This window comes from Sinocyclocheilus rhinocerous, unplaced genomic scaffold, assembly GCF_001515625.1.
Source record: "Sinocyclocheilus rhinocerous isolate Xijiao unplaced genomic scaffold, SAMN03320098_v1.1 scaffold1351, whole genome shotgun sequence".
NCBI classification, from domain to species: domain Eukaryota; kingdom Metazoa; phylum Chordata; class Actinopteri; order Cypriniformes; family Cyprinidae; genus Sinocyclocheilus; species Sinocyclocheilus rhinocerous.
Window position 1 is genome coordinate 991792 of NW_015654494.1, and position 15899 is coordinate 1007690.

Genomic DNA, 15899 nt, shown 5'->3' on the forward strand with positions numbered 1-15899 from the left:
AAATAAATAACATGAACCAGAGGGGGGAATTTACAAAGGTTAAACGTTGAAAGCAATTTTTGACTTTTGATTCGCTGTGGCGGGTCAACTACTTTCATGGTAACTCTGCCAGAATATTACTGATATTGTGTGTTAGGGAGTCAAATAGGTAGCTAGCATCGATAAACGTTGATTAAAACTTGATTTGTATTCGTATTACAGTGTTTAACTATGCTAACAGATGCTAACACTCCGGTTTGCTAGAATTTAGGCACTAGTCTTCTACTGAAGTGTTTTAAATTTAGCACTATGTCCTGAATATGTGCATAAAACGACTGATATTAAATATTTTCAGCTTTTCATAGCTATAAATGTGAGTAGGACGCGATTGATTATAGCGGTTTGAACGCATAAATGCTCACGTGATCCTTCATAGTCTTTTTTTTTTGTAGTAAACTTTCGGCTCAAACTGAAGCCTGTAAAAAAACAAACAAATAAATAACATGAACCAGAGGGGGAAATTTACAAAGGTTAAACGTTGAAAGCAATTTTTGACTTTTGATTCGCTGTGGCGGGTCAACCAACTTCACGGTAACTCTGCCAGAATATTACTGATATTGTGTGTTAGGGAGTCAAATAGGTAGCTAGCATCGATAAACGTTGATTAACGTTGATATTACAGTGTTTAACTATGCTAACAGATGCTAACAGATGCTAACACTCCTGTTTGTTAGAATTTAGGCGCTAGTCTTCTACTGAAGTGTTTTAAATTTAGCACTATGTACTTAATATGTGCATAAAACGACCGATATTAAATATTTTCAGCTTTTCATAGCTATAAATGTGAGTAGGACGTGTTTGTTTATAGCGGTTTGAAAGCTCACGTGACCTTGAAGTCTTTCTTCATAGTGAACTTTCGACTCAAACTGAAGCATGTTTGTTTTGTTTGAGATAAAAACATAATTTTTCTAGCCTTGACCCCTCCAAGAGTGCTGAAATGTCTTGATAACAGGTTCTTGAAGGACATTTTCTCCTGAAGGCTGTGATTTTTACAGTACAGTGCTTTTGAAGAAAAGAATTCAGATAAAACTGATTGGTTATGTAACTTGATCTGGTGATGAACAAGCAGCGGCACATAACTAAAAAATATTTTTATTTATTAGTTTAATAATAGTTACATTTTTGTGTAATTGTTTAAAACATTTTTATTTAATGTTTTATACAAATACTAAAACGAAAACATTTAAAAACATATGTTCATATTAAAAACATTCATTCATTCATTTATTTGCCTAGGGATCAAGCTGACTGATGGAATAAAACTATATTTCCAGCAAGTTCTGTGCTCAGTCATAGAAAACATTTTGGTATTTTTATACCAAAAAAAACCATTAATTCGTTTTGAGCAGTGTAATGTTAAAACAAAAATAAAACGTTAACTTAATATGTTAACTTGTTTGGAATATGTTTAATGTTTTTTTTTTTATTGTTCAAGGCATTTTACTAAAGAAAAATTATTTTTTAAAATTGTTTTAGATGTAGAACATTTATTTGTTTATTTGTTTGTTTGTTTAAATTTACTAGCCACTGGCGCATTTAAAAACATTTTTAAAATATTTATTCTTTTTAATAATTAATTTGTTAATTTTATTTATTTATCACTTACCAGCAAATGGCATATACAAAAAATATATATAATTTATTATTTTTATCCCCCCCCTCCCCCATGTAATAGCCATTGGCATATATGAAGACACTTAACATTTATTTATTTATTTATTTATTTACTAGTCAACAGCATATATGAAAAAATGATCATTTCATTTATTTATTTGTTTTATTTGTATGTTTGTTTTATTTACTAGCCCACTGGCATAAATGAAAATATTTATTTATTTATTTTATGAGTTTACTAGCCATTGACATAAATGAAAATATTTATTTATTTATTCATTTATTTTACTAGTTTACTAGCCACTGACATAAATGAAAATATTTATTTATTTATTTTTACTAGTTTACTAGCCACTGACATATATGAAAATATTTATTTATTTATTTTTACTAGTTTACTAGCCACTGACATATATGAAAATATTTTTTATTAATTTTATTTTTATTTATTTATTTATTGTTGTTTTTCCCCCATTTACTAGCCAGTAGCATGTAGGTAATTATTTTTGCATCATTTTGTAACAGAAATAAAAAAATATATATATTCTCAATTTTAATAGCTGTAACAATCAAGATATCTAATGTAATGGCGATACATTATCTAGTAACTTTCAACAAGACATTTACTACCTTAAGAGCAAACTCCAGTATACTTTCCAAGAATCAAATAACCCACACACCACTCCTCAGATCAGTAACGTTTCCCTTTGACCCAAAAAAAAGAGTCCCAGAGACTCGCCGTACCTCAGAAGCGGAGACATCGAAGACCTCTGCGATCTTGGCGTAAAGCTCCCTGACGTTGGTGAAGCCGTGAATGCGTCCCGTGGGGCTCCCGTGCGCGAGCTGTGCGTGAAACACCAGTTTGGGCCTCGGACACGGCGAAGGCTCCTGGGGCAGCGGCGGCGCCGACGGGACGGCTCCCTGGTTCTTCTCGTCCCCCGGCGGTCCTCTGGAGTCCTGCGCGTCCGGACTCATGGCCTCTCCGTTCTGCATGGGCTCTGGGTTGCTCGTCGTCTTCTCGGACTCCTGCATGGTGAAGAGCGAGGCGTCGGCGGCCGTCTGCAGTCGGGTCTGCCGTGTTAAATTAAAGATGAGGGTAGCCAGGCAACGCTGCACAGGTGAGCGGTTTCTGGCCCTGCTTAGTGGAAACCCAAAACCAGTTGAGCTAGAGATCTTGTGGGTGACACTGGAGAGCAGGACGAACACCTGAAGTGAAGCAACACGCTGAGGACCTGGAGACCATCTGTCTGTAGAGCGGGTGGACGATCTTCACACCAGAGATGCAGCGTTTGGTCAAATATTTAGCTGATCTAAAGGAGTAGTTCAGCCAAAAATGAGCATTTGCTGAAAATGTTTCATTTCATCATCAGATTTGGAGAAATGTAGCATACCATCACTTGCTCACCAATGGAAGTGAATGGGTGCCGTCAGAACGAGAGTCCAGACAGCTGATAAAAACATCACAATAATCCACAAGTAATCCACACCACTCCAGTCCATCAGTTAACATCTGGAGAAGACAAAAGCTGAAACAAATCCAGCATTAAGACATTTTAAACTTGCTTCCGGCTGAAATAGAAATCCATAATCCATAATAACGCTTCCTCCAGTGAAAAAGTGCATCTGCTGTTGTCTCTCACATCAAAATCCAGCCACATATTTGTTTAGATCTGCTTGGCTTGTAAACAGTGCTTGATCTGTACAGATTTCTCTCCTGATTCAGACCAGACAAATTTTTCACCGGAGGAAGCGTTATTATGGCTTGTGGATTTGTATTTTAGATAAAAACATCTTATAACGATGGATTTATTTCTTACAAATGCAGTCTTTGCTTAGGCTTCACGAGATTAATCAGGTTTCTTATTGGATTACAAGATTATATAGATTACTTGTGGACGATTGTGATGTTTTTATCAGATGTTTGGACTCTCATTCTGACGGCACCCATTCACATACATAGGTGAGCGAGTGATGGAATGCTACATTTCTCCAAATTTGATGAAGAAACAAACTCTTTTACCTCTCAGATGGCCTGAAGGTGAGGACATTTTCATCAAACTTTCATTTTTGGGTGAACCACTCCTTTAACAGCTAAAGAATAGTTTAGCGTAAGCAAGAACGTTATTTGAGAAGTACTGCATTGCGTTTTTGTATAAAAATGTAGTGTTTGTTGTATGATATTTGCTGCTGCTTTTTCACCAGAAGCACTGTAGCAAGCAACAAGTCTTCAAATCAACCACAAATGACATTTAAATCCAATATTTGACAAACCCCATGCGGCGCACATTTGCAACCTCACATTTATTCGGAACAATCTGGGCTCATGAAATGACAGAAGTCTTCATGAGGAACATCCAGAGCTCAGCTGAGCTGCGGTCTGATATGAGGAACTGGCTGTGGATCTGATATTTGTCCTGTGCCGTGGGTACAGTGCCTCCTCTGTTGGGATAGTGAGTGTAACACGAGCTGCTGTGTCAACTCCTTCCTCCAAATACTGACTGCACACACATAGCGCCCGCGATGTTTTATGCATAAAAGGGCGCATGCGGGTCATTAGATGCCGTGTGATGTGGTCATGTGTGCAAAAGCTATGAGACGATCTGAGGAAAATTGTGTTGAAATTGGATTTTGTGCAGCAGAGCATGAGTTTGATTATGAAATTTTGTAGCCCGAGGACTCAAGTGTTCCATGTGATTCAAATTAGAGGAATAAAAAATTAGAGATAGATAGATAGATAGATAGATATTCACTCTATACACTGTGACATAAGACCAGTCTGCATGCAATCTGTTTAATGTATGCATCAATTCAACATAAATATTTAATAGTTATAATAATACTAAGTCTCAGATCCACCACTAATGAACATTTTGACACACGCATAACGTGTTCAAACTCATGATCGTATGAAAACATGTGAGAACAGAGTTAAAAACACAAGGTCTGTCTGTAACACAAACGCTCAGTGTATAATCAGCCATCCACACTAGTTCTCCACCCCGACTTCTTCCCCTACCACCACGTTGCGTGCAGACACGCGTCCTGCCCATAAAAGGGCATGGGCGGAGTCCGAGCGCGACTGTCGCGTCGCGATTGGACACCGCGGCTGATCAGATGCGCGCTGATTGGCCGCCAGCGCTTGGTCCGATTTTGTCTCATTTTGTTAATCAGGCCGCGCTCATGGGACGCCGAAGAGAAACCGGATCATCACATCCTCGTTAAACGGTGTCTTTTTTGTCGGCGTGTGTCGATCTGTGTTGAGGAAGAATGCTGGAAAACAAGAGGGAGAGATTGAAAACGTTTCTGAGAAAGATCGACGAGAGCGCCATATCGCGAATCAAGCATTTAATGAAGGAGAGGTGAGAATAACCGTTATCAGCTGTCGACATCCGATAATGCCACATTCGCAGCTCATTTGCATATGGTAATGTTGTGTTCATATTATAATGACAAGGTGCTAGTGTGTTTGTTTTGATAAGGTTGTGTGATGAGCGCGGTTTTTATTGATATAGGTCAGATTGGTGCAGTTTTATAGTCATAATCCACCCTACTCTGTGTGTGTGTGTGTGTGTGTGTGTGTGTGTGTGTGTGTGCGTGCGTGCGTGCGAGCGCGTGCGATGACATTATTACTTCCCCTTGATTGATTTATCTTATTCAAATACAGATTAGAGATCATTTATTTTTGACTTTATATGTCTTTATAGTAAATAAATAGCTTTTTTACACGTCGTTTTACACATCATAAAATTATCCCAATTATTAATGGTTTTTACTGCTTTCCATTTACTGCCGTGCAGTTAAAATGTTAGATGTAAACACTGTGATATTTATACAAAAAAAATACCATGGAATTAACACCACCGTGTTTTTGGACAGGTACCATGGTAGAGCATTGGACTACCATAAATTACTATGGTACATGTTAAAATACCATGGTATTGTCTGACAAGACCACTATGGTAGTACCACAGTATGTTTTTGAGTAAAATGCCATCTTCCATTGCTGTACCATGTTTTTATTTCACCACTGTTTTTATATGTACTATGGTAATAATAGTAATATTGTTTTTGACATGTATCATGCCAGTACCAGTGTGTGTTTGGGCATGCCATTGTGAACTGGTATTACTATGGTGCATATATATATAATATTGTATATGTATGTTAAATATATGACATGATACATATCTGACCACCATACCATGTTTTTTATTGTATTTTCATTGCCAGTCACCTTAAAAACCTCAGAACTCCTAAATACCAGCCCTGCGGTGTAATATAATATCAGCTTTGTATGTGGACTTGTGTCTTTGTGTTGGTTATTATTAGAGTCGTTAAGCCGGTACTGTACCTGGATCACATCACTCATGCTATTGTAAATGAATTACTGGGCTAGTTGTAGACTAGAGCTGATTTCCCTGACTCACATTTTCAAATGAGCGAGTTACTTGCGACTTACATTCATTTACATTCAGCCATTTGATGGAAATATATACCAGCTATTCTTATACCCGTGTAGCATGAATGGTGCAGCCCTCATCTGCAATTGTGACAAACAAACTGTTCCACGTCGCCGTTATGCGTCAAATTCCTAACCCTCAGTTTTCCATTCACTCGGGCAGTTTAAATGCAAATTAACCTCATTCTTGGCCAAATTGCTTTGTCTTCAATGATGGTCCTAAACGTAATTTGGAGCTGGAATGTGTCATAATCAAATTACGGCATGCGCTAAGTGTCGACGTTACATCACAATGCCCAGTTAAGTGCTTTAGATTGACAAGCATTTCTCCAGATAAACAGATGATCTCATAGACCCTCCGTTGTATTGGTATTCCAACACATGTGGGTCATGTTATCTATCTGCGTCTATTTTTAGCCCAAAAGCTTGTTCCAGGTGGTGTGCCAGGTGTGGACAAGCTGTCTGGGCTAATTTTGTTTCCCGATGGAATTGAATTAGCTTCTCCGAGCCTTGTAAAGAAAACTATGGGCCCTGACCGCTTATCATTCACATAGATAACCGGTAAAGGACATGAGTTATACTTGAGGTCTTTTGAGCGTCACTACTACATAAGGAATGTTGTTTGGATAGAGTCGAGGTTGTTTTAGAAGGTCAGTTCCCATGAGTAAATTTGGACCACTCCTTGTAAATTTTAATGTGGCTTACAGTTTTAGCAGGTTAAAGTCTTTCTTCCTCTTAGTACATCAGTTCCCATCAACATTCTTAAATCTTCGTTAACCCGTATCCTGCAAACGTTCAAGGGTCTCAACGTTCCAGTCCCCAGCATTTCACACTGAATTGGTGAAATCCACGTTGAGGAACCCATGACATATTGGTGCCCTCATCCTCCAGCACCTTTACTGAAAACAATACTTGCATGACGTACTTCCCCAAAGCAAAGATCCCCTAAGCTATAAGAACTGCACCAAAAGAACAAGATACGATCCGTTTCATGTGATTCCTGGTTGGAATTTCCACTTTTGGGACTCTATTGGTCCATGGAAAGAAAGGCCTCTTTCTGTTTAGACTGAGGAAGTGAGACTGATGCATTCAAGCCACGTGATTTGCACAAATGTCCTCTGTGTTGTAGGTTTGGACCCCATCCACAAGTGGCAAGCTGTTGTTTGCCCACAGGGATTGGTGTTGGCTCTTGAACTAACATCATGGCTCGATAGATGTCAAGGCCTAATCCTTGTCCTATGCCTTTCTTTGTGGACGTTAACTCTGATTTCATGGTTACACCAAGTTTTAAGAGTCTCGCTTAGAGTTTGACCTTTGTTTTTGGGCGAGTTTCTTTTGCATCTCATCGAGTCTTCAGACCAAGTTTTGGTGTATTTTGAGAGATGGATTTGAACTTTGGGCTTCATGTAGTTTTTATGTTTAGATTTGGTTTTTTAGAGGTATAGGACAGCTTGGTGTGGTTTGTTGTTGATTAAATGGTATAGCTCAAGTTTTCATGTGGTTAACACATCACTGTTTTTCAGCAAACGCCCACTCAGCTCATTTATCACAGTTTGATGAATGAGCTTCTATTCTCTATGTGTGGTTTGACCGTATTCTCACTGCTTCCGCTCAAGTCCATTCATTTTGCAAGTTGGGAAATACATGACTTGCTCAACTGGTGAACTCTTAACGGAGGCTTTCTTGAAAATGATCTATAATTTCCTAGTGTGCAGCGCTGGCTAAATTCAACCCGTCGATCCCTGATTTACATGCCGGCTTCTTGGCAGTGATCTTGGAATGCGTTCCAGCCGACAGTTTCTCCCATCCGTCAACCAATGGTGATCTAGTACCCTTGTGTTTTACAGAGCGTGAAAATCTTATGCTTATGTAATGAAAACTGACCTGATATTCTCCATATCATGTTATGCTAGTCTGCTCCATGAAACCGAGTAAACCCTCACTTAATCTTCTCTGTTAGAACATGGCATCTTGTTTATAAACAGAAGTACAGAATGCCCTGAGAAATACCGATTAAAAATAAGTGCAGAACTTAAGATTCAAGAACTGCTTGTTTTCAGGCCTGGACAAGGATCTTTTAGCTGTCTTTGCTGTTTCACCGCGCAGCTGTGGGCGTATATGAGCTAATGCATTTCCTTTGTCAAACATCAGCCTTGAATGCTTGTGTACGTGCAGTGTGCATTAGGCCAGGGATGAATCATTCCGATTTATAATGGCACAAGGAGGTCAGGGCTCAGATGGAGAAAAGGTTCAGTGGTAATTGACCTGGAACTTGGTGTGGCCGACATCTTAAGGTGGTCACATGTCTCTTAAAATTTTTATCATTGCAATAACCATATACTGTGTAAAGCATGACTTGTCTGATTCATTTTTGTTACCGGCAATCTAAGTAAATGTTAACTGGGGAAAAAAAAAAAAAAATCAGCTACAAAATTTCTCATTTTCATTTAGTTTAACTTAATTTCCTAAAATAACTAAAACTAAAAGTGAAATAAAAATTAGTACAGTCCATAGACATTAAAAAAGAGAAAAGCACAACTAAATTACTAACACATTAACTAAAATTAAAAAAATGAAATTGGTGATATAAAAACTAATTCAAAATAATAATAATTCAATTATACTAAAATAACACCGGTTTGAATTTATTTTTTAGCTGTCTTGAGGAATGTAATTTATTAGAGATGATTAGATACAGAAATCTTGGTTATTGATTAATAGTTATGTTGTGCTCGGTAATATTTTTAGTGTTTAATTTTCTTTTCAAACATAAACTGTGTTTTGGTCCGTTTCCATGTATTAATTTTTCATTTGTGTTTGGATTTAGTTGAAGTTAAATGAACAAATATTATCATGATTTATATATTTTTAATCAGAGTAACCTTTTTCCCAATGAAAGTCAGAATTTGGCTGTTTTTACACGCATAAGCTTGATTTTGGTCCATTTTTGTTTTGTGTATTGTAATAGTATTTGTTTATTAAACTACGTATGCTAACCATTAATAACCATAACCAAAAGTATCCATTCTTTTGGCACTTTCAAAGTCAGAATTTAGTGTTTTTACAGGCTTGAAATGGATTTTGGTCAGTTTTCCATAAATTGTTTTGCATTTGTTGTGTTTGGATTTGTAATTAATTAATATTATATAAATTATAATAGTATTTCTTTTTTTCTTTTTTTTTACATAAAAGTAACTTTTTTTTTGCACTTTCAAAGTCAGATTTGAGCGTTTTTACAGGATTATACTGGATTTTGGTCAGTTTTTCTGTGTATTTGTTTTGAATCTGTTGTGTCTGCATTTGTAATCAATTTAAAAACTTCAATCTAACCATTTCTGATGCTTTCAAAGTCAGAATTTAGTGTTTTTACAGGCTTAAACTGGGCTTAAATGGATATTTTTCATGTATTGTTTCGAATTTGTTGTGTTTGGGTTTGTAATTGATCAAAAAAGTCTAAATTCTAGTAGTATTTGTTTATCTAACTTCAAACTAACCATTTTTTGTCACTCTCAAAGCTGTTGGAAAGCACTTTCCAGTTCACACAGAAACTTCACGAAATACTTAAAGCCAAATCAGATCCTTGCAGAAAAGTCCTGGTCTTGTAGGGGATTTTTCTCCAGTTTTCCCATGTGTTTGTTGACCCTCTACCCCTCTGCAAAGACAATAGGTGGCCCACTAGCAAGGCCTTTGTTTGCATGTCTTGAGTCTTGTCTTCTGTAGTTTGCATTTCTTCAATGGCATCCAAATGGGCCATTGTGGGCTCCTCCAGCTGCCACGGTTGGAGGCGAGCGGAGTGGGCCGGCGGAGGATCCTTTATCTCTCCCTCGACTCCCACTTTGGCTTCCCTGTGCCTCATTATCTCACTTTTTCCGTAACGGAGCAGCTGTAAAGGAAACCTTTAGACCCCATTGCTCAGCATCTAGTGCAGCTGGTCAGAAGCGGTTCAGTCTTCGCTAGCCCTGAAAAGACGTGGCGATGGATGGCGAGAAGGATCTAAACCACATGGATACGGCCGCGTGTGAGGATTTGGGAAGGTAGGAGACGTTTACGACTGTTTTAGCTCTGATATACGATGGTGAGCAGCTGCGAATGCGTCGTTGAGCCGCTAGCCCGGTGGGGATTTGTTTTCATAGCTAGCGGATTGAATTCAAACAGCTTTAAAGAGCAAAACATTGACTAGTTTTGTTTTTATTCATGCAAATGAACCACAAAAATCAAACGTTTTGACTCATTTGCAAAGACTGAACTTTCATTCCCAGAACAAAGGCGTGCGTGATAAACGTTTATCGCTGAGAACAGGCCTTGAACTCTGACACATTTCCTTGTTTGGCGTGTTTCTGAAGCGTCTCATGCCACTGTTTGATGCTTATCTGCTCTGGTTTGAGCTCTTGTGGCATCTTTGCGAGCTTTGTGTTTTCAGATGATTCTGCAGGGGATGTTTGATGCTTGTTATCTTCGTTCTAAATCACTGCGCGTCTTTAGGCTAAATAGAAGTCGCGAGGTTTGTTCAAGACTGTTGAACAGGATCTCTGGAGTTCTTTTTTTTTTTTTGTTGTTGTTCTAACGTCACGAAGCCGGATTGACACACTGTGTAAATCCTAATGCATTGAATTAAAGTGTTTGAACAGTGTGTTTTATTTATTTAATGCAAGCACTTTCGTTTACGAGTGACTTTCCCAAATGCCTTTGCTGGATTGCATTTCCTATAAACGCCCACAGCGCGGTGGCAGATTCCCAAATCCTCCGTTTAGCCCGAATACACAAGCTCAGGCATGAGAAACAGGACTTTCAGCTGTGTGATGGGAAGTTTGGCTGCGGTGTGAGAGTGTGAGCTGTGGTTTATTGATGCTGGTTAAAGGTGAAGCCGGTGCGGATGAGATCTGAGGGGTCTTCAAATAGATCTGCAATATGAAGTGTGTTTTAATGTCTTGCGTGGCTCGTTTTACGCTGAATGGAAAAGTAAAACAAGCATTGACATTTTGCATGAGGAAAAATGAAGTGATGCATTAAATGAATAGCTTGAGTTTATGCCAAGTTAAACCACTTTGTGTAAATAAATATTTTGTGTAATGCAGTAAAAAGTTACTATATTACCAGAATCGCATTGTATTATCACAGAATTGCATTATTTTTTGTTTTTATATATTATCTTATCAGAAAAACCATTGCGATTGAGAAAACGAATAGTTCATATTTCATTTATTTCACTCTTTGATTTTTCTGTATGCAAAATAATTTATACAGTAATATGTTACTGAACACTAATGCTAGTTAGCGTAATGCTAATTAACTTAATTTATTGCTAATTTTATATTTATTTTTAAAATATTTTATATTTGAATATTTGTTATTAATTTTTATTTTATCAGCAGCAGTAGTAGTAGTTATAATTTTAGTTACTTTTTGGTCATTTATTTATTTGTTTATTTATTTATTTAATTAAAATGCAACAACACAATACAATTTGTTTCTTTACAAAAATTATTTTCTCATATTTCTTATATTATTTTATTTATTTATTTTTTTTATTATTTAAGTTACATGTTTTTGGCCCTTCTTTTGGCAACATGTTGAGACATCTAGGAAGTCTCCTTTAGCGTTAATCAGCATTTATTTCGTGCGGATCTGATTTGAATGTGTTTGCGTACCACATGCATGGATTTGCTTTCTTATCCAAAGGTTTCAAGACCGAAATAACCAAACAAAAGCTGGCTGAGCTCTAAAACGTCTAATTCTAGATGTTATTTCGGTGGCTGCCAGCTTCCTTGTGTCGTAATGGTTTCTTTTGTTTCCTTGCATGCCGTAAAAGCTTCCCTTCCCCCGCAGATGAGCTCAGGAATGTTTCCGTGGCATTTGAGTCATTCGTAATCGTTACGCCCATCGTAGCCAGCCGTTATAGAGTAAGACAATACCCTGCATGCCTGCTCATTGTGTTTATTGCACGTCTTTTAAACTATTTATTTCATTAAGTTCATTTAAATAAATAAATATTTATTTACATTTTTAAAAAGTTTTTTAATAGACTTTGCTAATGTCTAAAATATGTGGCAAGTTCATGTATAAAGAATAAAAAAAATAAATAAATAAAAAAAAAAATATATATATATATATATATAATGTATTTATAGTAATTTGAAAGTAATTCATATTCGTCAAAGCGTGATACATAATCCGCATACCTGGTTATATGACTGCAAGTGTTTTTATTGCGTGTCATATGCTGTCTTTTAACCTATATTTCAGCAAGTCACACCTTTGTCCTTGAGTCGTAAATGTAATGGCTCTGAATGCTGGGAAAGGTGACGTGTGCTTTCCAGCAGCTGTGCTTAGCATGTAGCCACCAAAACAGACGTTTAATGCTCTCGAATCACCCAAAAACCTCAGAGCCGAACGAGGAAGCGGTCTGCGGCTACTTTGAGTTCCTTACAGGAACTCAAAAGTAGAATTACAGAAGAATTACAGAAGAATTACAGCGATTTGACTTTCGCTTCTATAAATCATCACTCTTTTCACTGTAAACTCATTCGCTTTCGCTTCTTTTCAAAAGCTGCTGCGTTTCTCAGCATGTTTTGACCTGCAGGTGTTCCATTACATCAGCAACCCACAGTCACACCATCTGAGGTCAGAGACTCCGCCCACCAGCATTTGCATACAGAACAAGCAGCCGCTCCCATTGGAACACGACCGCAGACTGGAACTCTGTCCTCGGCCCCGCCCACTCAATTGCATACAGTGGAAGGGAGCCGCTCCCATTGGTTCAACCGCATCCCAGAGCTCTGTTCTAACCCCACCCCCTCATTTGCATACAGAGGAAGGCAGCTGAGCTGTTTTTTAGACTCGCTGAGCTACTAGACTCACATTTTTTTTTTTAATGTATTTATTGCTTCTGGCCGAGCGTCAGACTCCAGCGTTATGGCTTGAGGCCAATTTTGTACACTTTTGAGGATGAACCGATCGTTGAGTTTACGATTATCTCGCAGGAATGGACATAATATCTACAGGTATGGTAGAATAGCACTTTTTATGTCATTGGAGTAGGTTTCCATTCAATGGGCTGCGTTCGGTGTGTAACTTTTTTTTTATTTACTCACAATTTCCAAGCGAAAATTGGTGCGGCTTTTCCTTTGAAGGTTGTTTTTCAGTCCGTAGTGTTTATTCTTGAGTTTTTACTGCTGTGGTTGGGTAATCGAGGTCGGAGTGAAGTGCCGTTGGTGTGTTTTATAATATATTTGCTTTGAGTCTGTTTAACCATTACACTCGAATCATCGCCTGAGAGAAACTCGTAAAGCTACACTGTTTGCTTGTTCTGATGTCGTTATTCCTGCTATTGACCTTACTAAAGAAGAGAAATGTGGTGTATTGCGCATCTGTCTGTGTTTTATAAGCGTTGGCATGGCCTCGTAAACTCAGACGCCATTTAAGGGTGAAGTTGAGAGGTGTGAGCGTCAGTTATGAGGCTGACGGTGGTTTTGCGATGTTTTCACAGCTATGTGGTGGACGCCGGGACGATTCCCGCCAAGGCCAAGAAGGGGAGGACGAAAGCCAAGCTGGGGAGCAGGAAAGCATTCAGTTTGGAGGAGAATCAGCTGGAGGTTCAGCAGCAGACCAAGAGCCTGAGCCGGCAGGTCCCGCCCAGGTACGAGAGCGGTTGATTTGTGTTGTGTTGTGTTGAACCAGTTCTGCCGCTGTAAAATTAGAGTAACCATTACTCTAATGGTAAATACGACACTGTTAACTGTTAGAAAACTGGATATGAATGGGTGGATGGATGGGTAAATAATTAAAATAAAAACTTTTTTATTATTTTGTTAGTTTTTTTTTTTATGGCCTTCAATATCTAAAATATGTGATGTGTTCATCTAGAGGAATAAAAATATTTAAAAAAGAAACAAATACAAAAAAAAGTTCACAAAATAATTATTAAATATTTATTTATTTAGTCTATCAATATCTAAAATTGGTGTTTTTTTGTATAAAGAAATGTTTTAAAGAAAAAAATATTTATGTATGAAATAAAATGTGTGTGTCTTTAAAAAAAATAGTAGATACAATAAATTAAATACTTAAATATTTCATAAAATATAAATATTTTATGAAATATTTTATAATATACAAATGATATTTATTTGGCAATCAATTATATCTAATGTGTTTTTGTAAAAAAAAAAAAAAACTTTTAAATATTAATTAAAATATAGTTTATGAAATACTTTATCAATATAAAGATTATATTTAATTAATTGGCAAACATTAATATCGAAAATCTGTTTTTGTTAAAGTTTTTTTTTAATATATATATTTTTTTTAAAGGTATGAATAAATATATTATATTAAATATTATTTATAATATGTATTGTATTAAATATTTGTTTATAATATTTTAAATGTATACTTTTTAAATTAAAATTTTAGGGCTTTACCGATATTTTAAAAAAAAATTTAAAAATAAAAACAAACATTTTCTCCACAACAAATTAAATAATATATAAAGTATTATAGCTGGCGTTTTCATATATAAAGAAAAATCGAATTAATTAAAAAAATAATTTGTTTACTTCAAAACAAATTACATTTATATAAAATACATCTTGTATTTTAATATCATAAAGAAAAAAGCTGAATTTATTTGAAAAATAAAAATGTTAATTTGTTTTTATTAAGTTACATTAAAATATATTTAAAAATCTTTAAAAATAATCTAAAAACTAAATCTATGTATACAATTTTTTTTAATTACTTGCTCTACCTTTTATTAGTATTCAAATGTGTGTTGTTTTATTGGCAGGTCTCACACTCTTGATGTCGACAGACCTTTGGAGAGAAGCGACAGCCTCAACTCAAGAAGTGTAAGACGACTTTTCATTCATCTATTTGAAATCTAACATAAATAAAACATGTCTAAATTCTCATTTCCTTTCTTCTCAGAGTTTTATGAAGCACAACAAAACATTCCACAAACTCTTCCCAGAAATCCCAGAGACTGAAGACCTGCTGCACGGTGAGAGACTTGTACGTTCCCGTTTCTGTGACGTCTGAGACACAATAGCAGCGGCGTCACGCGTGTCTAATGCTGTGTTTGCAGCTTACGTCTGTGCGCTGCAGAAGGAAGTGCCTTACCACGGCCGTCTGTACATCAGCGACAGCAGCCTGTGCTTCTTCTCCTCTGTGCTGCTCAAAGACACCAAGGTAAAGAGCCGTCCGATCCGCACGCATGCGCTCCGAGCTGCCATCAGACCCCAGGTCAACAGACCCGTGTGTGTGTGTGTGTTTCAGGTGATCGTTCCTGTCGCCAGTGTGAACGTCCTGAAGAAACAGAACACCGCGCTGCTCGTGCCAAACGCCATCTCTGTCCGCACCACAGACAGAGAGAAGGTCCGAGCCTCAAACACTTTTACACTTTCACACTATTGAGCACATTGTCCTCAGAAAAATGATGAAAATATGAAAAATAAATCATTTATGCTGATTAATGCTAATTAATAATTTTTTTTTTTTCAAATTATTTTTTAGTAGTTTTTTTTTTTTTATTTAATTTTTTTTGTGAAACGTACTGATTAATATGGAAGCCCGTTTCCGCCACTGAATAAAAAATGAAAAAAAGGTTATTGCGACTTTTTATATCTCGCAATTCTGACTTTTTTTTTAATCGCAATTGCGAGTTTATATCTCGCAATTCTGACATTTTTTTTCTCGCAATTGCGAGTTTATATCTCGCAATTCTGACATTTTTTTTCTCGCAATTGCGAGTTAATATCTCGCAATTCTGACTTTTTTTCTCTCCATTTCG

At 36.8% G+C, this 15899-nt stretch overlaps 1 protein-coding gene across 3 annotated transcripts in view; it reads left to right on the top strand.

Annotated features, from left to right (window-relative positions):
- Window positions 1-4790: 4790 nt before the first annotated feature.
- LOC107717170 (GRAM domain-containing protein 3-like) overlaps window positions 4791-15899 on the top strand; it is a 21394-nt gene continuing 10285 nt past the window's right edge. Inside the window, exons 1-6 of one of the 3 annotated variants that reach the window (XM_016523842.1) lie at window positions 4791-5012; window positions 13599-13748; window positions 14898-14958; window positions 15038-15110; window positions 15195-15298; window positions 15386-15484. In XM_016523842.1, coding sequence (XP_016379328.1) covers window positions 4921-5012; window positions 13599-13748; window positions 14898-14958; window positions 15038-15110; window positions 15195-15298; window positions 15386-15484 — 579 coding nt within the window. In that variant the 5' untranslated portion in view covers window positions 4791-4920. Of the gene's footprint in view, window positions 5013-9972; window positions 10147-12597; window positions 13114-13598; window positions 13749-14897; window positions 14959-15037; window positions 15111-15194; window positions 15299-15385; window positions 15485-15899 lie in introns of those variants that run through there. The other 2 variants (XM_016523843.1, XM_016523844.1) reach the window with 2 other exon arrangements.